Source organism: Excalfactoria chinensis, chromosome 2, assembly GCF_039878825.1.
Source record: "Excalfactoria chinensis isolate bCotChi1 chromosome 2, bCotChi1.hap2, whole genome shotgun sequence".
Classification (NCBI taxonomy): domain Eukaryota; kingdom Metazoa; phylum Chordata; class Aves; order Galliformes; family Phasianidae; genus Excalfactoria; species Excalfactoria chinensis.
The window spans coordinates 125324862-125352821 of NC_092826.1; the positions used below are offsets into that span (position 1 = coordinate 125324862).

At 36.9% G+C, this 27960-nt stretch overlaps 1 protein-coding gene across 1 annotated transcript in view; it reads right to left on the reverse strand.

Moving 5' to 3' along the window:
* C2H10orf67 (chromosome 2 C10orf67 homolog) overlaps positions 1-27960 on the reverse strand; it is a 35993-nt gene that overhangs the window by 1444 nt on the left and 6589 nt on the right. The window contains exons 6-12 of the mRNA XM_072329956.1: positions 22388-22532; positions 21210-21268; positions 17615-17680; positions 5881-5984; positions 5727-5786; positions 2015-2102; positions 1004-1084 (exon numbers count right to left, since the gene is read on the reverse strand). Coding sequence (XP_072186057.1) covers positions 1004-1084; positions 2015-2102; positions 5727-5786; positions 5881-5984; positions 17615-17680; positions 21210-21268; positions 22388-22532 — 603 coding nt within the window. The remainder of the gene's footprint in view (positions 1-1003; positions 1085-2014; positions 2103-5726; positions 5787-5880; positions 5985-17614; positions 17681-21209; positions 21269-22387; positions 22533-27960) is intronic.

Here is a 27960-nt window from a genome sequence, read left to right on the forward strand (position 1 = left end):
AACTCCCTGCTAACACAGATTCCCTAGAGTAGGTTGCACAGGAAAGCATCCACGCAGGTTTTGAATATCACCAAAGAAGGAGACCCCCCAACCACTGCATACATCAAAGGTTTGCAATAAAAAGATGGGGAAATATGATTATGTTCAAGTATACAATAAAGACTTAGAAACAAATACTTAAATTGCAGAATAGGGTATGTTGCATCAAAGATTTCAAATTCACCATCTTCAAACTCTGGCCATTTTTATTGTGTTTGGAAGCCTAGGAAATTTATCTGTGTCTTCTTTCTACTCTCCAGTAGACTGGGAATACAGTGGGAGCTAGGTGAGAAATATTTTCTTGTTGAAGACCATTAGAAGCTACTGGTTTATTGTAATTTGGATCCCTCCCCTGAAATTATCTGATAATCCATCAACTGAGGTTGAGGCATTAGGCTTAAAAGAAAAAACGCAGTGTTATTATTTTGGGCAACTGTGCTACTCAGAACTTTAGAATGTCATTTATTTCTCATTTAAGCCACTCTGGTCTTCCCATTTATTTTGATACTAGATGAATCAAGCTACTATCAGTCGTGTCACTCACAGAGACAATGCTAATTTGTTTCATAGTCAGGTAGTTACAGTTGCAGCCACAAACATCTATTTATTATTTCAAGTTACACTAGTTTTGAAACTGAATGTAGATTGCTTTACATAAGTGTTACTGCATGCATATGATAGAAAACATTTGGAAGATATGAATATGTTAAATATTACTATCATGTAAAATGCACTTAAATAATCATAATTCATGTTGTAAAGAAAAATATCTCTGTCTCAGCAACAAGACATTGTCTGACATTGAGAAATCCTTTCACTGAAACAATTGCCCATTATGAGAATTATGAATGTTGATACCTGGATACATTGAAGTCTTATGCCTCACGAAGTTGTCAAAAATGCTACCCCTATTGACTGCAGAGAATATCTAAGCTTTTATGTTCTGAAAAAGAAGAATGCTTACCAAAGTTGAAGGTAAATATGAGCCAGCTTTGAATCTGTTGGTGCCTTTTATGTCATTTTCAATACAAACAGGGCAAACCATCTGTAAATGGCAGACCAGATATGTATTAAACACATTTTAAGACAGTTTAGTTTAAACATATGAGCTGATAAGCAAGAAATCAACATTAATAGAAGATTTTGAAAAGGATGCAACATTTTTGACTCTTATTGAATTTGGAATTGCAATGCATAATCTTTTATAAATCAGAAGAATATACTTCAACTTGTCTTTTCATGAATTGCCCATTTATTTACAAGAGGAGTTGAACATATTTGCAACTAAAGTTGATATATTAATATCCTATGTATGTATGAATGTATCAGATATATTTCCTTTATCAGAAGAAAAGTCATCTGAAGTAACCGAAGTAATAAGTCTGTGCAAGTCCTGTACCTTAATCTAGGGTGTATTTCACCCTATTAAACTTTTCCAGAAAAAAGGGTCTAAATGCCACTCTTGACATTTGTACACACTTGCATAGGAGGAGGATAGGTACCTTTTTAGGAACCGCTCTCCCTGCTGTGCTAAGACATAAAATGTGAGTAGCCCACAGAGCAAGAAATGCACTAAGTCTTAAAGTTCCTAATCCCTCTACTTTCTGTCAGGTGAAACAAGGGGAAGTCTATAGTTTTAGTCCAAATTCACAGTCTGAAAAAGTTATCATCAAAACTTTTTCATATGCTGCAGATAGACATTATGTCAGCCTAGTGATTTATTCCAGCAAATGTAAAACATGTGATATTTGTACACGTATTACGTACACAATATTATGCTGTGTGAAGCTGAGCATATCCAGCCTTGACAATCTGTCTTCATTGGATTTACCATTCCACAATTTTTGCTATCAAAGGTGTTTGACTTTACGCTATAGGCTGGCTTCTATGACTTGTTATATTAGAAAAGTCAGCATGACTTTCAATAAAGACATAACAATTAAGACCACAATCCAGCTGCTGTCTCTCTACTTACTGTTTCACCAGGAGACGTATATCTGAGTGCCAGTAACTGGCGTTGCAGTGTTTGTCTAAGAAACATCTCGTCCTTAATTGCATGCAGACTGAAAAAAAATCTCACATTAAACAAACTTACATTATGCTGCCACTCTTAAGAGTTACAATATATAACATTAAAGTTTTAAATTGCCAGTTAGAGAAAATCATCTTTTCCAGGGGAAATAGTTAGGGAAACACTATTGGTCAGCAAAAATTGTGCAAATAACCAGGAAGAATTCAGCAATCCATATGTATTAAAATGCCATTAACATATTATATGAATTATATTATACTAAACACATGAGTAAAGTAACAGATCCTAGGCAGTGGAAAAATCTGGGAGGAATAGAAACAGAACTGGAATTTTAAATACTTTAATTTTCCTGTCTGTAAATTTACTGTATCTATAACCACCGAGAGCTGATACTTTATCTAATCAATGAAAATTGCTACCTAATTTCTCAAGGTCCAGCTCAGGAGGTAATTTGAACAGCTGTATGTTTTTTTTCCTCTCTCTGTACAAAGAAAGGTATTACAATACCGATACGGGAATTTTAAATTAAGGTAAGCAAAGGGAAAAGAACTAAGATGAAAGTTGTACTGGGTGGTAAGGGTAATAGTAAGTAAGGGTAATAGTTTGGATGATTTGGATTATTTTCTCTGTATTTGTCATTAGTTTGATAACAGGCATTTAAACAGCCTCTTGTGCCACAAAATAAACATATGAAGTTCAGTTGCAGTTAAGTAATACCAGAAGACAACATGACATGATATGACTCAAGTCTGTGACATTTATAATTACAAAAAACATTTTACATGAATTAGCACCTTTCACAGCTGTTACACCAGAGCCACATGAAAGCTGCTCCAAAAGTAATGCTTCCTGTTTTACTGTGTTGGCCACACTGTCAGAGGCGGATGCTGGTGGTATGGCAGTAGGGGTTGAGCCTTCCTGCCAATATTCTGGCACATTTCACTGCTGTGTGAGAGATGGCATCAGAGGTGCAGTATGACTGAATGGCATCTGACATGAGAGTTCATAGGAAGTAAAGGAGTGTAACTTAATTGCTCCATATGGATAAAATGGCATCCATTGACATTCACTGATGCTTGTTGTATGTTTCTGGAGACCAACCAGAGAATGTGAGCACAGTGAGGTGGTGGGTGGTGGTGTGATTCAACAGTGGAGACAGTGACAGTGGGCCACCTCCAATGGTCCAGATTTTAGAAGCATGGCATGCAGGCTTTCGTTTGTTGCTGGAGGAAATGCGTAGCTAATGGTGGTGACTGAGTTGAAAAATAGTGTTTCGTAGGTGTGAATTTGCTCTACCAAATGCTATTATTGTGCTCTTCGTATCAGTTGTCATTTCACTGGGAATAAATAGAAGGCATCACTTTTGGAGCAACCAACATTCAGTGCTATCTAGATATTTTTTCAGGCATTTCATCCACCAGGCCACAGTCTTTGATGATATTCATAAACACATACAAGTTTTTCTGGTCACAAAGGGGCTCACATATTTTATTGTTAAATTTTTAAACTATGAACATAAGAGAATAACAATTTATAGCAATATACAGCATAGAATTCAAGGTAAATATGCTGCCCAGGTAATCCTACTGTCATGTAAAAGTAAATTGCACAGTCCATTAATAAACTGTCAGGCAGAAAAAAGAAGCAAAATAATGTTTTTCCTCCCTATACACTATTTATATCTTATCATTAATTGCCTTTATTTAATCAAAATTTATCTGTTTCCATGATGTGAGAGTTCCTTGCTGCATATAAAGTGAGAAATTAATCTCTTTCTTAAGCAACTGATTTTAATGTTCTCCGTTAAAAAATGCTCCAGTCCCTGCCCATTCAGGTAACACAGCAAATACTCATTAAGATAGAGCTGAGTAGATAACAATAATAGAATTTTATTTTTCTACATAGACTTGTATAATTGCTAAGAACGCTGATAAGACTGTCATTATGTTATCACTGTATCAACAGAATGTATTCTCATAATTTTCAGATGAGAGGATAACTTGGGGCCAATTTCAGTGAATAACAAACTTGACAAGAAGCTCTCCATTGACCTTAGGGGTATTGTATCAAACTGTACAAGCACAAAGGACAAATGTTTGCTGTGCAATGGATGTACCTTCATAACAGTTCGCCATTTGTAGGACAGGAATTACAGCATTCTCACACCACTGAAAAGTGTTGCAGAGATAAAAAAATAAAGGAAAATAACCACCTGAAGTACAGTAGAGTATGCAGATGGAGGAGAATTTGTCTTTCTAAAACATGATATCAGCCCAGTTGGATTTGAAACTCTCTTGAAATTCTCAGAAAACAACCTGTCTGTTGAAGAACCATGTAGATGTGGATAGCAGGGACATGGTTAGTGGGCATGGGGGGTGGGGGTGGGTTGGGGTTGGACTAGACGATCTTTTCCAACCTTAATGATTCTGTGGTGCCATGATTCTATGATTCTATGATATGTGGATACACTATCATGGAGCTATCATGGCCAACGAGAATTGTGTTTTTACACCATGGTTCCAAATATGTATGTTGCTCTTTCTAAGATACAGATTGGTGTTATGTGCGTGTTTGAAAATTCAAGGTTTCTAGAGATAGCAGCAGGGGACTGCATAGTGCAGAGTGAGCCAAACCTAATGCCATCTGATCTGTGCTGCCTATAGAGTATAGACAAGAGTCAGAACAGCCCTAGGGTTTTATCTTGAAGAACTGATTGCTTTATTCCAAATGAGAATATATGAGTGATGTAGTTTTCTTCATAATGAAAAATTACTTGCCAGTGTAAGAATAGTCATAGCACACCTGGCTACCCAAGTGTTTCTTGCCCTTGAAACACCATCAGGGCTTTCCAGTTGTCGGGATTTGTAAAAAGACTGGCTTAAGAACAAGGGGAACTCCTATCTTTTCCAGAGTTTTCAGTATTAGTCACAGACTAACAGACAAACAGGGAAACTATGCTGAAGGGGCGTGATACAGATCACAATTCTCAATAGGTATCTATGGCTGGGCAGCAACCCATGGAATCCTTTTGCTAGAAATTTGTTACATTTGACAACTGAAGGAAACAAACCAGCCTGTTCCAGACAAAACGTTTCAGAATGCAGAGAAGGAAGATGAAGAAGAAAACCATCTGAGTAGAAGAGCACACAGAGAAGACAATTGCGACTACATGAAAAAAGCAGAAGAAAGTCCTCTAATTCTGGGATAGAGAGTAATTACAGAACATACGAAAACATGAAAGAAGAGAGATGAAAAAGATCTTTGATAGAAAGAGGAGCATAAGGAAGGAAGTCACTGAGAAACAAACTGGTTAAAGAACATGGGTTTTAGCAGATTGAAACCACATTCGAACACATTACAGAGAGTCCTCAATGAAAAATTAGTCTATGCACACAAGTTTTGTTTCTATTTGGTTACTATTTACTGAATTATACAAAATTACCTGCTTGAAGTGCTTATGATCTGCTACAAGCAGGTGAAAAGTGTATTATTCAACTCAGTGCTATTTAATTTCAGTTTTTAAAATCTAGGTATTCTATCATCAGATGCTAATAACTATGTAACTGAGCAATATATATAGCAACCTCAGTTTTCATGAATATAATTTGCAATGTCTGTATTTTAGTATTTTATCAACACTGTTATAATACTACACCTGTTTTGGACAATCTGGAATTTCTTTTTCCATATAGCATTACTTTCCTCAGCTTTCTTTCTACAAAGGATAAAAACAGAAAAAGAAGTGGTTGAAATCGTGTAGGGGATTCTCAAATGTCTTCAAAGCACATCTTAGAAATGCTGACCACTACCTTGCTATGGTTTGTCTCTCTTGACCTTCACATTTCTTCAGTTCCCCATTTTCAGCAGTCAGGGACTTTTCATCAGGCTGCTGCTCAGGTGCTACATTGGTTATCTAAACATAAGTAAAACATTTATTTTCTTAATCATCTTGCAAAAACAAATACAGGTTTTGCTCATATGCAGTGTTATTCTTGTGACAAGTTTTCGTCTATTAAATATTTCCAGTACTCTGCTAATAATTGAAAGATTTTGTAGCCTAAGCCAGCAGTTCAAAGTCGGCTCATTTTTAGTTTTGTTTCTAAGAATGGTGACAGTTAGGCAATGCTTTGGCAATCGTAACAAAAGCAGCACAGTGGGCCATTAAATACACCTGGCCTAAGTTTATGTGTCTGAACCTCATCTTAGTACTATGAGTGGGAAAATTACCACTGCCTTAAATGTAGGAGGACATAAGACTGATCACTGAAAATTCCCCAGAGCAAAACCAGCAAAATGTATGTGGAAAGTATACAGTAAAGAAACTAGAAAAATGTTGACTATCAGATCTAGACCCAATTTGCACAGTTGTGTCTCTACTTTGAGCCCAGTAATACTTCCTGATCTTTGGTTCTGTGTGGATGACCTGCCACTAATCAGCTCCAAATCAAGTGTAAGGGCAGGAAATGCCAGACTAAGAAGGAAGCTGCAGTCCATTTCCAGCATGGATCACTGGATGGAAGGACATACACAGGTGCCAGTGGAGCACACATAGGGGAGACCTCATTGCTCCCTGCAAGTACTTGAAAGGAGGTTGCAGCAAGGAGAGTGTTGGCCTCTTCTCTTGCATGACAAGTAGTAGGACACAAAGAAAAAGTCTCAAGTCGTGCTACGGGAGGCTTAGATTGGATATTAGAAAGAATTTTTTCAGAGGAAAGAGTGGTCAAACATTGGAATGGACCGCACAGGGCAGTGGTGGAGTTCGTATCCCTGGAGGTATTTAATAGACATTTGTGCATGGCACTAAAGGGCATGGGACTTGGGAGGTCATGTTATGGTTGGACTTGATGATCTTGAAGGTTTTTTCCAACCTGAATGATTCCACAGTTTCTCTTCATAAGAAGTTCTCTTTGAAATTACATTTTCTCCTCAGGCAGCACTGTTTCAGATTCATGTCACACTGGCAGATTAGTTATTGCAATTTCTTTTTCTTCTACTTGCAGTGCTGAAATCTAATAGTGGCCACGAAAACCTGGTTTAGTATCCTATAATACTTTTATCCTTCATGAAATTGGAATGCCATTAATAGGGCATGACATGTCAGGAATCTGCAACACACTAACCCACCTCAAACACACCATTCTCTCTCAGCAAGATGTCATAGATACTACTTTCTCCAACTGTAAGTTATAGCCTACACTACACAGGGAAAATAAAAAATCAAATGAAAAAAAAAACAATAAAGATGAGAAGCCTCAGTCTACTCCTCAGTCATTTCCTTCTTCTTCACACCTCATCCAAGTACGTATCCCTTCCTCCAAGAGCAACATTAAATCCCTGTTATATTTCCACAGTTCTCCACACAGACACACTGTACTTGAATCTGGTATGTTCTGCACTTGTCTGTTTGAATAGAAATTTCAAGCCGTCAGTAATGTTTTGTATTAAACCCTTGCCCTTTCCACATCAAGTCATCATTTTGTTTTTTCAGCTGCAGATGCATTCCATTTTCTCTCAAATACAGATGCTGGTGGTTGTGTGGCTACTTCAGAGGTGTAAACATCAGAGTTAAAGAACAGATAGTATTGCAGATACAGGGCAGTACCAAGCCTTTTAAATAAAGACATTTTACTGAGATACTATTAAAAATCAAATTAAATTAATTGCAGATATAAATTATTAGTAAAAGACTTTTAGAAAATCACATGATCAAATTCATCTTCCAACACTGATTTTCACTGTTAACACTCCGGATTTCAGTAGCAATACAGCTGGGTAAATGCAGAGCTGTAAAAACAGAATTAGGCCCACTGTAACTACACACAAAATATGAAACCGTCTACATAATGTTGCAAGGCAGCTCTGAAGTCCTAAGATTTCATTTCCAGCTGATTCTTTTAAAGAATTACAGATGCTAGAAACATAAGGCTAATAGTGTTCATGTAACCTTGACTGATCCTCTCACTGATTGCTGAGACAGGTTAGGGTAGATAAGGCCACATCTAAAGTATTTTAGTTGTTGGAAGATCCCTAGCTCTTGGAATGGTCCCCTGAGGAAGCAGTAGCTGTTCTGAGCCCTAGTTCAGGATGGAAGTAAAAAAGAAAATGGGATCTGTACCTGTTCTCATGTGAAAAAATGGATTAAAAAAACAATAGTTAACTTTAATCCCCTACAGGGATTGTAATTTTTTAACTTAAAAATAATAATAAAATCTTCTTCAATCTCTGTCATCAGGTGTATCTCTCAAATGATGCACTTCCTGTCTGAAAAGAAGAATAAATATCTTTGCAAAAGTGGAAAGCAACCATAAACTGGATAAAAGATCAACTTTGGGAGATAAGTGAAACTCCTGCCCCATGCCAAGAGCATCTCCAGCATATAGAAGTGTATTCTTAATACAGAAGAAATCTTAATCAAACTTTTAATCACAAAAATCCTTGCTATTTACTGTATTCTTCTTCTCCTTTAGTTTGAAAACCTCACAAAGGCAAATTAAGATTTTATTCAGAACTAAATATGAAATTGATCTAAACAGTAAAGGTTATTTGCCTCTTCCCATCACTTGAATTATTAGTTAGTTTTCATTTTTGCTTTTCAAAATTAGGGTTGTATCATTATAGGTATTTATTTTTGTCAGTCACTCAATTTAGTGCAGAGTGATTGACTAAATGTTATATCCTCTTTAAGCTGATTGAAGCTAATGAAACAAATTTCTGCCCCCTATTGATCTATCCAATGAAACGCTGCTGAAGGGCTGAGAAACTATTGCTTTCGTCTTTCCATCTGATTTAAGTTCCCATGTTAGATTAATGTTGTTCAGATTAGGACACCCCATCCATAAGCCTCCCGAGTAATCTCCACTGTGAACCTGAGCTCTCAACAGCCACCCATGGTACATATGCATGGTCTTTGGACTGCCTCAACACATGACCATCTGTCATCATTGCATGGTGCCTCTCCACAACTGGGTCGGACCCTTGCCTGAGGGCATTAGGTTCCAGACAATGCTGGTTTAGATGAGCAGTTTGGTTAACACTACAAGGGCCATCTGTTCCACAGGAAATCCTTTCTCTGTGTCATTAATGAAGTATTTGCAGCACATAACTATATATTTGTCTACTTGTGTAAGCTTTTAGGTAACAGGAGTTGTGAGGGCATGTTATTTTAACTGAACAAAATTGTCTTCAAAAATTCGTTACATATATTATGTTTACCTGTTACAGGTTAGTAGAGATGAAAGCAAGCTACATATTTAGCTGTGGAAGTAGTTAACTGGCGATGGTTTCAGCATGGTTACAACACCTCGGAACCTCAGGCAACCTAAAAGAACTGAACCTTGATCTAAACCTTGCTAAAAAAGTCTATTGTCTTCTGGAAAACAAAATATGAATCCTATCAAAGGATTCCAAAATTTAACTTTGGTAGGGATGTGTTGGTCTTCTGTAGCAAATTCACTTGTTGATTATAAGAATCACATTTTGGGAGAGACATTTCATATATTTCTACCTGTAATAAAATATATAATTAATTTCCAGAAAATGCAGAATAGCCGGAATCTAATAATTGAAGCTTTACATGCTTAGTATGCTTTCCATCCACTGTTCAAATAGACTTGGCTTTCAGACACTGGAGCTGCAACTTGCTGGGTAGAAAGAAAGACAGCTGGGAAAGAGCACTCGGCACCTATTATTTTGATAGAATATCCCCTCATCCAAGTCTCATTTTCATCTTAAAAGGTGAAAGGTGAAACTCAATGTACCGTACTTAGAACAAAAATTATTTCTATTACAGAGAGAAATTCACCTTGGGAAGACTGCTATTTGCCTGAAAGTTTCTAAATGTGATCACTGTGGGCTCAACAGACATGAAGGCCCAGAGATGGATGAAAATGCAGTGGATATATAGACTTTACTTTCTACCTAATGCAGATGAGTGTTATATCAGACACAGTGACCTGACTGAGAATCTTCTACACTGGGGAGCTTCAGAAGTATTATTTCTTTCTTCATAAGTTCTGAAATTACACCTACTTGAGAAACTAAACTACATTTTGCTCTTAAGCTCAAAAAGTTTGGAGAACTTGAATGAGCCTCAATACTATTTGAAATCTGAACCACAGATTTTAACCTCAGTAAGTATTTTTTTTTCCCAATAACTATAACGATTACAGGATTTTACAATAAAAATGAGCATGCGTGAAATAATCAAAATATAGAGTCTGTACTAAACACTACGAGCTAAGGGGCAAATTTATGGAAGGTAGAGAATAAAATGGAACCAAGAAATGAAGTTGAAAATGATGAAGCTATGAAACAGATTTCAGAAGAACCATGACAAGACTTCGACATTCATCCTGTACGACTACAATACCCTTCTTGCTATTACGTTTCTTGAACATGAATTATTAGCTCTAAATAGAGAAAATATTGTAAAAAATATTTTAAATCTGTTTGATGAAAGCAGGTAGAACAATGTACTTTTCCATCTCCAACCTACTGTTACCCTAATAAAATTACATCCATCTCCTCTTTGCTCAGTAGTGCATTATGCAGTCATCAGCTACCACAGAAGCAGTATAAACAGATATCCTATTATTTTTGGTATCTTAATCTATAACAAAATGGATTTTCCTTTTTTCTTTTTTTCTTTTCTTCTTTTTTCCAATGTAAATAAAATCCCTATCTAGATACATAAAAATTTGTGAGGTGAATGCAGGTGTCCGCTTGCTCTGTCTACAAAACAGAATTGTACAATCAAGTCTGCTACAGTACAAACACAGAACAAAATATCAGCTAACACCGTATGTGTACTTAATAGTAATTGAATAGTAATTTTACTTTATTGAATGTACTATTATGTGCTCCTTCAAATCCACACTCAAAAATTTAATAACCCTGTACATCTGAGACATCAGTATCATTTATGGTTTTATTAATTACAAACAGACTGTATCTTGAAAACACTAGAGGCTGCATGGAACTCTCTGTACTTTCTTAGAAACATTGTCCTACATAGGCAGTATGTCTGGTTAGGCCTTGATGTTCACACTGTGGCCTTTGGGATGGTCACTGAAGAGTGATCAGGGCTGGGAATTTATGCATGTACTTAAGAGAGTGAATGGAATAAACATGCATTGCTTTTTGTAAGAACTACTTTTTGATAAGCATGTGAAGGAGAGGAGGAGGAGGGTTCATGTACTCTTTTGCAGAATCAATACAGTATTGATCAATGCCAATACTAAACAGTACAGGTTTAATAATTTTCAATTCACCAAGCCAAAATCCTACTATCTTTGATATGTTTTTAAGCATAATAGCAATTATGAAGGGTTGTAGGCACTGGAAAGAACAACTGTGTGAGTACTGGTAAGATTGTAATAGAATTACAATTGTTATGGATGGAATACTCCTGGAGATTCAGTTAACAAAAAGAAAAAAGAAAAGAAAGATTATGAAATGGCAGCACTAAGTCGGTCAAGTAATAGTCTGTGGCCAAGGGTAATAAAGGATAGAACAGGAGAATCAGGTATTAAAGAAATATGGGAAAATGTAAGCAACATTTCAACCTCATCAAAACATTTCTAACAGGAGAAAAAATAGATGGGATGTTGTAAAGGTGAAACTGTAATCCAGAGCTCCTTCAGTTCCTCAGTAGTTTTTGACACAGTTCTAACAGTAAAATTCACAAACTACAAAAAGAAGCAAGAGGAACAAAGCATTTGTAACAACAAAAACTATGCCTAATAAAATACTTAAGAAACCAACCTTATTATTTAATCAAATTGTTGTGGGATAAGAAATGAGATCTGAAGAATGATTCATGCATATGTGTTAAGTGCTATTTCTTTACATAATCTAGAATTTTCTTTTAACTTTTCAGTTTCATGCCTTTCCTTCCCTGCAGCTGGCTGTGTTACCTTTAGCTTAAGTTCTGCTCTCCAAACAGACAAGTCCACCCCTGGGCAAGGCTTGCTGGCAATTCTAACAGCACGCTGGTAGGAGTCTAAACAGGCAGAAACACTTGAACCTGGGCTTTTTGAGTATGGAAACCTTGTAATGGATGCCTAGAGTTCTTTATGCCCTCACCTTTCAACATCACAGCTATGTCAGCCAAGTTGCTGGTGAAGACCTAACTTTCAACCCCTACACTTTTAGGATGTGTACCTATGCAAGAGCAGGAAAAATTCTGTAGTAAGAAAATTCTCATAGTATCTAAGCATCTTTGTTTGACTTTGGACAAAAATCTCCTCCTGCTACAGTGTTTTGAGCTACAAGAAGTCCAACAGATAGAAAATTACTACTAGTATACCATAGTTTTGTGTTTGTGTGTTTGTTTATTTTAAGGCAATCACATGCTGCTTTCAAACATTGCATGTGTTCCAACCATCCAAGATGTTCAGTTTATCTCAGCATATGGCTCGTTCTCACCACATGCCATAGATTTCCAAGTGTAACTCTGATTAATAGGATATGTCAAATAACTGTCTAAGGAAATTCAACTTCAAATGTCAGGCTGATGAGAAAAATTTAGATATTAACTTCTGAGCACTGGCTTTTTTGTTTGTTTTTAACATTATTTCAACTTTTAGGAAGACGAGGGATATCAGCAGTCCTCCACTGAAAGAAGTACACTATTAAACTTGAATTCAATATAACTTCAGGGGTAATAAATAATCGAAAAGTCCTTTGTTTTTACAGTGATTCTCTGTGTTTATTTTGATATTATGAATATATCCTACAAAAGTTAAAAAACATCCTCAAATACGTACGCCCTTTTCAGCCAGTTGTTTCTCTAAAACATTTACAACACAATTCAAAGCAAAAGAGAAATACAAACCCTTTATCTATTCTCACTGTTGGTGAATGACAGGATGTAGCAGTAGGTACAAATGATAGATAATATTCTTATTTGATTATGATTACAATCATAAAACCCACAGTGGAGGGATGGCTTTAATAGTTCAAATAACCTTACAGGTTTTAGATTCACAGGGGCTAATCATTCTTACAAGGAGGAAAGTGTCAATTATAAAGGAAAACTTTCGAATGCTATTAAAATATTTCAAGATTTTTCCTTGTTCACACGCGTTTGTCTATCTAAAGAATTCCAAATTTGGCAAATAAGGAGAAGGACTTAAAAGAAGGGGCTATCTTTGGGAAGGAAGGACAACTCAAGTAAAACAGACCATCCTTTCTCTCTCTCTGTAAATCAGATAAGTGTTTTTGATCATTAAGCATGAATAGAAGGGAATAATGAGATGAGAATAACTCCATCAATATTGACTGGAATACAAAGACGTAATTTTCTTACAAAATCCTTTAGGCCTCTGCTGCAGATATCCCCTCCCATGCACTCTCAAATGAAACTAGATTCTCATGAAGGAGTGAATGAACCACTCCGTGGAATTAGTACACTTGTTTGACCATGAGAGTGTTCAGTAGATAGATGACTTCAGGCTCTGGAAAATTACACTCAGTATTAAAACCCCTTTCTAACTGTGGTTTGGTAGCCATGAATTTGCAGGCTTCTCTATACTTCAGAGATGTTTCTTGTTTTGCAGTAATCTTTGCTTTTCTATTTTCTATTTTCACAATTCCTTCAGGATCATATCCTACTGTTAATCTTGATAAAGAAGAGGAAATATTTCTCTCATGTGGATAAAACTGATTCTCAGCTTAACAAATTCAGAAATTGAAGGTTATTTAATATAAATAAAGACTATCTTTTAGAAACCTGCAGTGCCGTACAGCACAGTAAGATATTGGCCTACTGCAGTACCATGGCATGAACTTAAAGCTGACTTTGTACTGCTTTGTTCTTGAAATGTGAAGATATTATGTCAAACAACACCCTGGTTTTCTATCTCTTTTTTTTTTAGGTAAAATACTACTGCCCATGCACAAAGCTAGGATTAGCAGCCCGGTGCTATAGGTTCAGTATTTTCAGCTATTTATGAAGTAAAATGGTAATAAAATGATTTATTCCATAAGATTCTTGTGTTGTATATAGAACAGATTTTCATTTTCATGGATGGACCTTGAGCTATGCTTACCAGCTAACCATAGTTGTCAAACATCATCCCCTATGGTCTGCTACCTTTGCTCCACTTAGATTAAAGAGCAAGGAACAGTGAGGAACATCTAGATTCAAAGGGGTATTGAGATAAGGATAAAGTCTAGGAGCGATGTTACTTGACTCCATCTGGAAGCAAATGAAAAAGAGACTAAAAAAGTTGTAATGAGAGTAGAGTGCTACTAGTGCAGGACAAGGAAAGTATTCTTTTACTCAACTAAAACACAAGTTTACAGGGAAACCAGTGGGAAAAGAAAAAACTGGATTAAGACAATTAAAAAAGAGGCATGACACAAGCAGGGCATTTTGAAACATTGGCTAATAAAATCTAGTTGTATTTTACTTAAAACAAAAACTTGTATATTACTCTTTGTATACCACCCAGGACAACTGGCATACTACTGAGAGATACGAATGAAATCGTAGGCACAGAGTTGGAAAAAGCCTAATATTAATTCCTTGTTATCATTTACTGACAATTTTTCTTAAAATGAGAAAAGAAGTACCTTATAAATAGTGTGCTCAAAAGGCAAATGACTTTCTATTGACAGAAAGTTGTATAAATATGCATTTGAATCTTGATCTATGAGAAGGCAAAATTACTTGTTCACAGACAGGGGACGCGATAATTAGAAAAACACTTTGCCTTTGAAATCTCCACTGGTTATGAACTGGGACAGTTAACCACATCAGGAAACAACAGAAAACAGCAAATCCTTGGCTGGCACTGAGCTGTAACAGAGCCAATCATTTCTCTGTTACTTTTCAATGCTGATTATGAGTCTGTATTACATGGCAGGAAAGCAAAATTTATAAATGGTGATCCTGATCCAAATACTGAAAGAATCACTGAAGCAGACAAAAAGGGAAAAACATTTAAATGAATGCTTTTCTCCTTAGATTTATTCTAGAATTCTGCTCTTGTTTCAAATTTGTGTGCTTTACTGATACTGTTACGTAATTTAATCTAACAATATTACATTTGCCAAGATTTACACTATTAGGAAATGCCATTCTGTATCACTTTCTGACATTTATTGTAATAAAGTCAAAATATGCAGAAGTTTGTGGTAATACAGAAATTAGTTCACATAATAATCTTCATGGCAATCCTTTAAAAGCTTGCCAGTACTTAGAGACCTTTTGAGAGTGGCGATGCTTTATTCCACCATATGTCATAGGATTTATATTTTCATTACATTTCAACCTTACATGCAATGAACTTTTGACATTCAGCACTCACTTCTATTACTCATGTGATCAATGTGTTCTGAGCTGGTTTTTATTCTCTTGCTTGTCCATCTTTCATTCCCACATTTGTATGCACTCAGAGTACCAACAAGAAGTCTCAGTGAGCAAAGTGTGCAAGTTTGCACTGAGTCTACCCCTTCCTTGTTGTTTCCCTCCGGATAATATGCCACTTAACTGTGCACATTACTGCTCCAACCTGTCAGCCTTACTGCATTACTGCTGTATTTCTTTCATGTTTTGAGATGATTTGTTTGATGATACACAATGAAAAGATAAGTCCACAAAAAGATATACTCTAAATTAGTAGGTCTTGTGGGGTAGTCGAGGCATCTTTAGTATGTTTCATAAGTTGTTGCAATGCAGACATTCCATGTTTATCTTAAGGTACCATGGGACCTTAGAGCCATGCTCACAATGTGAGTCCTAGATATTTGGTAACTGTGCTTGACTTCAAGGAGAATTGGGAGGAGAGGGAAGAATGAGGCCAAGCCTTGCTCAATATCCTTTGCAGAGGGTGGGCTGCCATGCACTCCTTTGTTTGGAACTTGGACCATTTCTGAGCTAGGAATGTTTTCGCAGTTCTTTCAGTAAGATGAAGTATTTTCTAGGTAAAATATGGAACTAACTCCAGGGTGAAAATAGAACTGAATGTCTAAGAATCAGTATTTATTCATTTTAAGAACTTTTTTATTTTACTCATGAATTATTAAAAGCTTCAGTCTCTGGTGGATTTGTTTGTTTGTTTTTAATATATATAAAGGATATATCAATCCCAACTGCCTAAATTTCAGTGTTGGAGGTTCCTCAGGGATTTCTAGAACTACCACAACTCAATTTGTAACTTAAAATGATTTCTCCAGGCACCTCAGTTATGATTTCAGGTCCAGAAGTCTGAGTTCTTCTCGTGTTATAAATCAGTTCAGAAACAAACTAGGAAACCAAATCAACCCCCAGCTTCACCATCTAACAACATTGTGTTCAAGCATTTTTGATAAATATATGATACAACAAATCCACAGATCAGACTGCACTTCTTAGCATCAGCCAGGATTTTCTACTCTGCATTTCTATCCCAAAAGATATTTCTTTATAGAGCAGCTTGCACGCCCTGTCTTAGCAGGCTAAATTCAGAGAGGCAGATTTTAAATTCTTTCATTCATCATTTCCTAATTCCAAGAGAATTGTGCATGTATCTTTTTTTTTTTTTTTTTTTTTTTTTTTTTTTTTTTTTTTTAATTCATAATGAAAATTATTTTCATTATGAAGATGCTGATTTGGATTCATATAACAGGGAATTTATTTGGTGGCTGCTCACCTTCGAAAACTGGTCCGAAAGTCCTGTCCTATAATGTTACATTTTGTTTTCCTCCAGTTTAAAAAAACGCAGTCCTACAATACTCACCCAGACTCACTGAAACCAAGAACTGAGGAAGGAGCACAGGATTGGCCCCCTCGCTAAAAAGCCCACGACACATGGTGCTGAGATTAACAAAACAAAGTGCAGCAGCTATGACTTGGCACAAAGTTTGACAAGCTGCAGAAAAGCAAATGTTTAAATAACTGAAGTGGTACTGATTTTCTATTCACAACCTTTTCTCTTCTAAACAGTATCATATTCTTTTCCAGCACATTTAGATCGCAAGTCAAGCTGTGTTTTATTTTTTATTATAATAAACCCAGTCAGTTTACTGTAACAAAGACATACTAGTGGTGATCAGTGTGAAAGCCAGTACGAAATCAGGCTAGGAAAAAAAAAAAGTCAAATGGCAAAATAAAGGACCAGCCGTCTGGAAAGTTCCTGAATCATGTAAAAAGAAAATAAAAGGCTGTGTTCTTATGAGACTAATGCAGAATACAAAAATATTTAAAGACAAAACTCTGTATCTTTGCCTACGGCATTTGTTAACAGCAGCCGTAAACCTTTACAAATAACGTTACTTGTATTAAATGTTTTCCAAGCCCATCTAAAACAAAATATTTGTGTTTTTTTTTTTCCTAAACATTTCTAGTAGCATTGTTTATATCTATCCCTCTCAAAATACCACACACACAAAACAAAACCCTAACACAAATTTGCAATGGCTTTTTCACCTGTAAAGCAACATGCTGACCTAAAGAACAAGCACATTTAATCTATGGGATATTGAAAAAGCTTTGTACATATTATTATATTTTCAATAAGTGATGGTTCACACAAACAAAGGTTTACACAAATATCTTACCAGATTTTTTCCTAATGATCTTCCATTTTCAAGTTCTGCCTTCATCTGTTCTTGAAATTCAACCAACTAAAATGCAAGCACATGAAGACTAATGTTGGATTTTGTATTCCAGGCAGGCATAATTCTCTGAAAATTATTTCTAGAGACAATTCCCTGATCATGAGATGACACATGGACAAACAGTTCTGTATTAGTGCTGGTAGCAGCACTACCAGCTACAGTACCAGATAGGGATCTTGACTTACAGCTAGCCACTTTCCTGTGGGATTTAATAGTGTCATGAGTTGTGGACATAAAAGCCTTCTGATATAAGTAAAACAGAGCGTGATGTCACAGCAGGTTGAAAGATGACAAAAACATCAGAAACAGAGATTTGAACTCTCTGAAATGTGTCTTGTAGACAAGAACACACTTGTGGAAAAGATGGCAGAGTTGTGAATAGTTTGCAGAGTTCTAAAAGATCTGCAGGAAATAAGATTTGTCAGCAAATGATACATCTGGTCTCGCCAAGGACAAAGGGCTGTGCCTACAGAAGAGCGCAAGAAGGATTTCTCAGAGATTCTTCAGAAGTTTCAGAATCAAACACACTTAAACATTACACTGCACGGCAAAGTGTCCTTGGGTTCTGCTGGGTTGGAGCTGTCACTGTTGCTGTCAGTCAGGACCGGCAACTTAAACATCTATATTTCCAAATGTGACGAGGAGCAGAGTTTGTTGCTTACTGAATTTGCATTTAGGACATTATTAAAACCAGACAATGTTGAACACAACACTGTCATTCATTTTCTTTCATAAAAATGGAGAAACGCTCCCCTTCAGCACAATAACCCAGAAGCTGGAATGCTCAGCCACAAATCAGGGCAGCCCACATTGTGTGCCTCTGGGAGTTTTATGGGGCTTGATTACAATATCCCAAGTCATGGAAAAGTGCCTTAACTACCACTCTGTGATGAGAATAAGCCACCAGTTCTGTTCAAGCTGTGCCATTCGACTCAAAGAATATGAAATTCATGAGACTAGATACAGAATGCTCACGCATGAGCTTCACGGCATAGCAGAGCCGTGACTGCATGAGAAAGGGGAATGTTGTGTTATGACTTGCTGGATCATTTATGAATTTTACATTAGAGCACAAGAAAAAAACAACAGACAAACAAAACTACAAACCCACACAATGCATATGGACACATAAAAACTAAACACAGATACTCTGTAATAATTCAGTGAACAAACTTAAGGAAATACTCCTTTCTCCATGTGGAGAATCCTTGCCTGTACTCTAGAGAGCATGGCTCTTCCTTAAAGAAAATATTTTCCAATCAGACCACAGTGTAAGCAAGCACTAAAATCACTGCTATATAGAGCTATCTATTCAAACATCCTCAAGTTCACCAGTGAGCAGAATGCTGGGCAGGCGCTCAAGTCCTTGGGAAAAAGCCAGTGCTTGCCATCTCTCATGATGCTTTGAGGGAATCTAGAGAGCTGGGGCACAGCTGGGCACAGCTGGGCTGCCTGGGCACAGGGAAACCTGTCAGACTCTGATTCCTAACTATAAGACATAGAACAATATTTTCTAATTAGTCCAAGTAAAAGTGCTCCCAGCATGTTTCACCATCACTTACTGACTCAACACAGTGTGCTCTCAGTTTCATTTTTAAGCCTCGACTTTTCCTTGTATAGCGTGTATAAGAAACTGGCATCTGTATCAGTTTTGTAAACTCTACTTCTGGAGTGAAAAGTCCAACTGCTGAGCACTACAGCAGTGTGTGCCTTCTGGCCCAACTCCTCTTACTAAAAATGAAGGTTTTCTAATGTAAGAATTTTACCATATTCTGGCTACCAAAAGAATAACTTTCAGTGGGATATGAAGAAGATATGAAAAAAAATATCAGAAACATCAGTAATGTAGTTAATGTTATGGAACTGTATATATATATATTTTTCTTTTATAGATACAGTTGTCAGAATTATAATGAGAAGGACTGCTCCAAAGGCTCCTGACAGTACTTCAGTCTTACCTATTTGACAGAAAGTGCAGCAGTCATGAAGGGCTACCTGTATGGATTGTGGTACTGGAAGAAGTTTGGGATGAAAGTGTGTGATCCATATTTACACAAATGTAGCACTTTGAAATCACATGAGAGATAGGTAGAAGAGTTCCTACACTGCTGCTCAAATCCACTGGCTGAGGGAGAATCTGCAGGAAGATGCAGTGTGTGAGACAAAAACCTCCACTGCACTGAGATGAAGTGAAGAAAAGGAAAACAAAAAGTAAGCTTCAGGAGAAAAAACCCTGTAAGTGAAAGGGCGTAAAATAATGTGCAATAAAAAATATTGGACTTATTATTTGGACTTTGCAAAAGAAGAATTACATAGTATAGGAACTGATGACTGGCACTTTCTTTTCAGCGTAATGAGATTTCAAACCTGAGGGGTATTCCTGGACATGGTCAAACCTTAGTAGCCATATTGATAACAGTAGCATCCCTTCCCTGACAGTGCAGTGAGTAGGCTGACCAACTAATTTTCCATTTCCAATTTTAGATTTCATATACAGTATCTCTTTTTTAAACTTCAATGAATGTAACCTTTCAATAGTCCTTTACAGATAAGTAGGTTTCTGTATTTTGAAGTGGGAAACTTGGTCATAGAAGGTGGATTCATCCACAGTCACAAGGAAAGCCAATGAAAGGGATGACCTTAGAATTCCAATGCCTTAGTTCACCCTCAATTTGTTTTGTTTTTTTTTTTTTAACATTAAGTTTTGCAAGAATTTTGTAATCCTTAATAAGCACAAAGAAATGCCATTATTTCCCTTCAGATTTACCACAGATAAGTGAGTTTTCTGCAGAATCTCTTGGGGATTTTTCACAGAAGGAATGTTCTCTACTGGAAGAAGATTTGTGTCTGTTTTACAATTTTCTATTAAAAATGAATAGATCTCAGGAATGAAATCTGAGCCCTGCAGAAAAAAAAGTCCTTTGAGAACTGTCACAAGACAGAAAGCCCACTGGAAAGATATCTAGAAGTTATACCAAGAAAACACTGAGACCTGTCCATGTTTTATCATTTGTTACCAAACAGATATTAGCGCTAGAAACGCTTTTTAGAAAGTAGTATTTTATGCCTTGCTCAGATACTGTGTTGCTTAGATAACACATAAATAATAAGTCACAAATAGTCATGGGTCTGTCCATGGATAATGGAATATTTTACAGATTGTTGGTTACTTAAAAGGCCTTTGGTGGATGTAACTAGTTATTTGCTCTTACCTTCAAAATCTTATTGAATGTATTTCTTTCTGTACTAAACTAGTCAATCACTTCAGTGTTGTATATTGAAGTTCAGAACTTTCACTGTATTTCAACAAAATGATGCAGTAGGATGGGCCAAGAAACAACCATACTGATTAAAGGAACACCAGTTCATTATTACTCTACAGTGAGTCACACTACCATAAAACTTAACGTAACATCATTCAAATCTAAGACTATTTTTCATCTTCCTAGCATTATTTGGCCTGTACACTGCTAACAGTCCAAGTCTGTTAATGTTCCTCCAGGACTGTAGCTCACAAATGTAAAAATTACCATACCTGTTGAATGGTTTGCTCATCACTTTCCATTTTTATTTGCATTCTTTGAACTTGCCTATCTGAAAACATGAGGAGAAAGAGAAATACCTTGAAATTATATGCCTTCATTATTGTATGCAAAATGTTTGCATGTCAGTCTATAAACCCAATGGAATGCACAGTGGAAGAGTCCTGGCAGAATGGTGACCTTCATCACTGCCCTTGACATTCACAGCCTTCTTCCTGCTGTTTGTCTGGCTGGTCAGATTGAGATTGAGAAGTAAGTTCAAGAGCCAAGTGTGACTGAGAGCCCACAGCTTTTCATTAATACTAATTCTGGACATCCTTGCTGTTAGTCACAGCCAGTACAAAGTGTTTTAGCAGGTGGTTCTTTATTGTTCACACAAAACTTCCATAAGATAAGAAGCACCATTGAATCAGATGATAAACAGGAATCAGGAATTTTTTCTGTGTCAAATTCATCTTGTACCTAATAAAGACTATACTGGGTCTAAACCACATGGATGTTACGAAACTAAACAGCCAAATCTGAATTTATTGCCACAGTTTCCAGTTCTTCATTAAAAATTTCATAAAGAAAATATACAAGAAACATTGTACTTTATTTTGGGGAAAAAAGAAAAAATCTCCTTCTCAGAACTGTAATAAAGCAAAAATATCAAAAGTAGTGATAGATTATTTGAGAGAAACCGTTTCTGTTAGGAAACTTCCACAGAAACACAGAAGTACTGTAATTAGATGAAAAAGTGTACATTTGGATATTCTGCAGAAGCTCAAAAACTACCCCAGATAGAATTTCATATAATGAAGATAAAATAGCAGACTGTCATTTAAAAGCAAACATATTGACATATAATGCTGTTCTACTTCGCTAACTTTACAGCACTTATCTGCCCCAAAATATAAATTCAACTGCATTGCTAGGCAACATTACGAGTCCCAAAAGCCACAGCAAATATTCCTTTGTCATCAAATAAAAATATGTAAATATATGCATTAAAATTAGAATAAATATGTATGATTTTCTGTACAAATACACACAAAATTAGCATTGAATACCAGAAAAAAACAACAGCCCAGAAATAAGTCACCATCCTTCTGAAGTGCACTAACAATTAATTCCTACTTCAGCAGCATTTCAGCCAAACATCCTGCACCACATCGGCTTCAAGTTTTACCTAATGCACGCTTTTCTTTTTCAGAGTGTTGCAGGGAATTTTCAAGACGAGCAATCTCATTGCGTAGCTTGAAAACCTCTTCTTTGAACTCTTCATTCTCTTTTTCAGGCTTTTTGTTTCCACGGTCATCGTCTTCAAAGACGACCTAAAAGATCGCAGTGCCTTGAATTTATAAGTAAGGAATCAGGGATTTCAGTATGCTGCGCTGCTATAATATTATACAACACAGTATCATATAATTTCTGAATTCTATTACAGAGTCATAATGTGAATAGAAAAAAGTTGAGGCTCTAAATAGGTTCCTGCAAGAAGAAAGGCTGCAGTACATTATATACAAAGACTATAACACATGGGGACGTTTTATTGACAGGAATAATGCATATCATACTGTTTGTGTGCCCTCATCATTCAGGTCAATTTATTATGGAGGCTGAGTCCAGGAAGGCAGCTGGGGCCTATCCACCCACACTTCCCCCCGTGTTTCTGAAGCGCTGTCCGTAACTAGGCAGGCAGGAGAGGCTGCGGACAGGCAACACCAGGGGGTTGCAAAGTGCATGGCTAAGGAGGGGGGCTTGTTGCCTTTGTGCCATTTCTCAGTGACAGTGCTGCCAGTGTCATGAGGAGCACATCACATGTCAAAGCGGTGAAGTTTTCAGGCTGGGAGCCGCATGGAGTCCATCAGGCCTTCTGATATCAACACAGTTGGTTTGCTACTTGGTGTCGGAGCCACCCAGAGGCAATTCATATTCTGAACATTAACATGGCTTTGCATGCCTGTCACACATAGACCGTGCAGGGGTTTAATGCTATTGAAGACAACGGTTTAAATCTCTATGCAAACAGTGATTACCTTGTAAGAAGGTTCCAGGATAACATACAACAAAAGACTTTAAAGTTATAGTTTTAGTAAAGCAAACTCATTTACATTTTTATTATGCGTGTCCTTTGTTTAAATCTTGCCACGTCCATTATGGAAAAGACTTCTTATGCAACTGAAGCTTATTGGGACAGCTACTCTTTTTCTCTTGTTGGTCTCAAAGCTATTGAAAACATTTGAATATACTGTCTTATGGCTGTCTAGATTTTACTGCCACATATTTCTTTTAAAATTATAGAAAAGCTTTCAGCACTGGCACGGATCTTTATAGTAATACCAGAATATTAACTAACTCCTGGATCTCTTTAAAATATTAACACAAAAGAGAAGACTCAGACAGCAGCTACTTTGCTTACTAAGGAAAATTTAGGATGTTGTTTGCTTTCCTTGGTAAAAATATGAACTCTGTTTAAAAAAATTACTTGAAAACAAAACTGAGGTTTTCAAATGGCACAGAAACTTGAACTGGAAGGTACTTAGGGGTAACATTTTGCCCAGAACTTTCTGTTTTGCCTCAGAAAAAACAATTTTGATCTCAGAGTAACAAGAACAAATTATCACTGTTCTATACAAAGTTTTGGCTGCAATGTTTTCATTGGTTTTATAAGAAATTGTGTAAATAAAATGCGAAGAGTTCTGAAAAGTAATTCATACAAGCTTGTGCTTCCCCATCCTTTCCTGAATAAAGTTTACATAAAGAGCAAGTATTCTTAGCAAAAACGTTACTTTTATGAATGCAAGGCATCTTCAGAAACTCGAGGAGAATGTTTCAACAGGATCTCGCCTTAAACAATCTTTGTGCAGTAAGAAACTTAAATTATTCTTACATGGTAATTACCAGATGGCATGTTTGTGTTGAGAAGCTGCACCAAGCAAAGGAAATAGCAGCGCTAGGAGAAAAGCACGTGCAATATTGCAGAGTTAATTGCTCTGGCCGTAGCCAACTCAGCCCACTGCAAAACCAGCTTTGGATTTCTAGTGAGCTTCTAAGAAGCTGTTACAGCTCTTCACAGGCTGAGGTCCCTTCCTCAGGAGGTATTTGAGCAGCCAATGCTCGGAGAAGAACCTTGAGTTTATCGTAAAGCCCAAACGATTCAATGATTCCCGTGAATAAGTGTTAAACGGTGCCACAACAAGAAGTGCGTGCGTAGTCCTTTAGTGTTTTAGTGAAAGGATACAAACACCCCACACACCACTTTCTCCACTTGGACTTTGCACGTTACCGAGGCAGCCTTTAGCTGTAGCCCCACCGCCTGCCAAGGACCAGAACTGCACGTCATTAACTATTCAGACTCCTGCTGCAATGAGGACACTCATTAGCAAAATGAACAAAGGGACAATTTTCTGTAGCTACAGTCATCTGTTACACTTTGAGTGGCAGGTTTTGTAGCAATGTTCTCTCTACCATCTGCCCACAGCGGTAGCGTTTGGCTTGCTTAAACTGGGGAACTTTTAAGATGTAAGAAAAAAGGGCTGGAGGCTGGAAGGCAATTATGACAAGGCTTAGACAAGAGACTTCAGCATTTCTCACCTTATCTATTTTATTATCTCCGCTTTAACAGTTTTACTACTTTAAGACAAACAAATAAATAAATGAATAGAAGTATATGTAAGCCTAAATAAATCCAACTACCCTTTCATTAAAGTGACATAATGCAGGTTGTTACCTGCATACATTAGGTACTTTAGGTATTTATGTGCATTCATAATTTTGGACCATAAAAAACTTATACTACATTTATCCACCTATAATGACAGTTTTAAAGGCAAATGGCTCTTGAGGTAAAGGTGGGAGAATACAGATATTTATTATGCTATTTATTATTCTCTTTGGTATCTCAAAGTATTTCGTATGCACACAAGATAAGTAAAGGGGTGCTTGAAAAACAGGTAGGATTTTTTCTCTTTTACTGCAAAAATACACAATGAAAATTGCTGATGCTCTCATATGATACCAAAAAAGACAACACTTGAGCATATTTCAGTTAAAATTATAAACTGAAGTTGTTATTGCTGTTGGCTTATTATGAATTTGCCTTGGTAACAAAATCGCTGTTGAAAACCTGTCATTTAAATTATCATCTGCCTTTTCCTTCCAAAGCTGTATTTTAGGCATTTAAAGCTTATTATTTACACCACAAGAGGGTGCAATTGTACAAGTCGTCATAAAAAACACGCAAAGTACGCCAGTTTAGAGCTGCAGGGGAAATGATTATTCTATTATTTATTTACATTTATTGTTGGAAAATCATATATCCATAACATGCTACAGAGCACATTTATAATTGTAACTGTTTCACTTTTACATCTAAAATGTCAAGGTTGAAAGTGGAAGGTTTTAGTATGGCCACTGGTTGCACACAACACATTACTTTTCTATTACACTCTTATCTTCAATTCAACTAATGGGTACATTCTAAAAGGGCTTCCAGTCCTCCAGGAGATTTCAGGGGACCAAGATTCTCTGATAACATACTCCAAGTGGCAATCATTTTCCCGTGTAGTTCATGTTCTGGACACTGTATTTTGTTATGTCAACTATGCAGGTCTTTTAAATGTAACAAAATGGAGGCATCAGAAAGGATGGGACTAACAAATTACTACTGGCCCAGATAAATCCTTTCATTTTTTTTTAAGGCAAATGAGAGCTGGAAAAGAAGTTCAGACAGCATAACTTTGGAACAAGAATAGGCATTTCATTGCAAATTCCTCGACAGGAAAATAGAGAATGCTCCCTTTTGTGTGAAAGCAGAATTCTCAGAGAACAGGTAGAGTTAATTCCTTATTTCCATGTATTTTTTGAGATCTCTTACTGGCTAATGAGGGCTTTGCTCAAAGAATATTTTACCTCTTTTATAGATTACCCTAATGGACAGCATCCCATCTTACTGGAGTGACAAATATAACTGTAGATATTTAGCCTACAAACTCCACAGCCAGTGTTACTAACATGGACTGAACTTCTTATAAGAGAAAATATCACCACTATACCTTCCTAGTTTTCCTGGTAGGCAAAAGGTCTCATCTGTGTCTACCTTCCTCTTCCTGAGGTCTGAAACTAAAGACTTATGGTTGTTTTCCACTCCTTAGTGGAAGGTCACATCACTAAATTCTAAGGCAGGACATATCTTACTATAGCACACCGAATGCTATCTTTTAAGCACTGCTACTAAACTAAACAACTTGCCAATATCTTGTGTTCACAGGTATCGCTCAACTGAATGTGGAATCTTCTGAAATAGCAAAATCAGCCTTGTTGGAAAATGCTGATTAAGAAAAGCCACACTAAGTTTTCTGTTATGTAAAACACCTATCACAAACAGCTCAGCTGTTTCTGTGGGGCTCCTAAATCTAAGCCTCTTGGCTTCCCCATCTACTATTTTCTGCAGATATTTAGAATCCTTTTTAGTGGTTGATAAATCGGAAAGTAATCATTATTTTGTAATAAAAGCACACCATTCTGCCTCCTCCTACACAGAGCATATCTTTTTTTACATTGACCCCCAGGGTTTTCACGTTATTAACCATTCTACAACTATCACCTACTTATAAGCTCATACAATTACAGCCACTCCCAATATGTTAAGATTTTTTATTCACATGACATCTAAATCTGTGAGCAGGACTAGGGAAGTCATCCTCCCCCTGTATTTGGCACTGGTGAGGCCTCACCTTGAGTACTGTGTTCAGTTTTGTGCACCTCAGTACAGAAAGGACATTGAGGTGATGGAGCAGGTCCAAAGAAGGGCAACAAAGCTTGGAGAATATGCCCATGAGGAGAGGCTGAGGGAACTGGGGATGTTCAGACTGAGGAAAAGGAGGCTGAGGGGAGACCTTATTGCTCTTCCAGTATTTGGAAGGTGCTTGCAGTGAGAGCGGGGTTGGTCTCTTCTCACTGGTGACAGGTGACAGGATGAGGGGAAACAGCCTCAAGTACCAGGGTAAGTTTAGGTTGGATATCATGAAAAACCTCTTTACAGAAAGGGCTGTTAAGCACTGGAATAGGATCCCCAGGGAGGTCACCATGTCTGGATGTGTTTAAGAGCTGTCTGGATGTGGTGCTCAGGGACATGATTTAGCAGAGGGTTGTTTGTTAGGTCATGGTTGGACTTGATGATCTTAAGGTCTTTTCCAACCTGAGTGATTCTATGATTCTACGATTGCCATTTATAGTCCTTTCTTTGCTTCACTATTTTAAAGCCTTGCAAAACTTCCAATAATAGCAAATACCCAGTGCATTGGAATGCAAAGCAATGGAAGATGCCCAAATGAAGCAGCGAATAAATAAAATGTACTGCTGTTGACTGTTGTAGCTAACAGACTGTTACAAGAATGAATTACTATCAGTTCCTTCTGTTAACAAGAACTACTGACACAGCTTAAAAAATCCTGTTCTCGAACTGCATAGCTATCAATTCCAAATGGAGAGAGATACCTTGTTTCCTCAGAGGGTACATCTGAGACTTCATCTTTCCCCTTTACAGGCAACACTGTCTAACTTATGTGGCTGCCAGCAGAAGATGGCACTTTCGGATTTCATTACTACCATACATTTTAATGATGCACAGGGAGCTGAGATCAAAAAGCAATCTACTGTCAGGCTTAGCTAAAACCTCTGTAGAACTTGAGAATGCTTTTTATCAGACTAAAGTATATGTGAAGTTCAAAAAGGCATTACAGATTTCTCACATTTCAG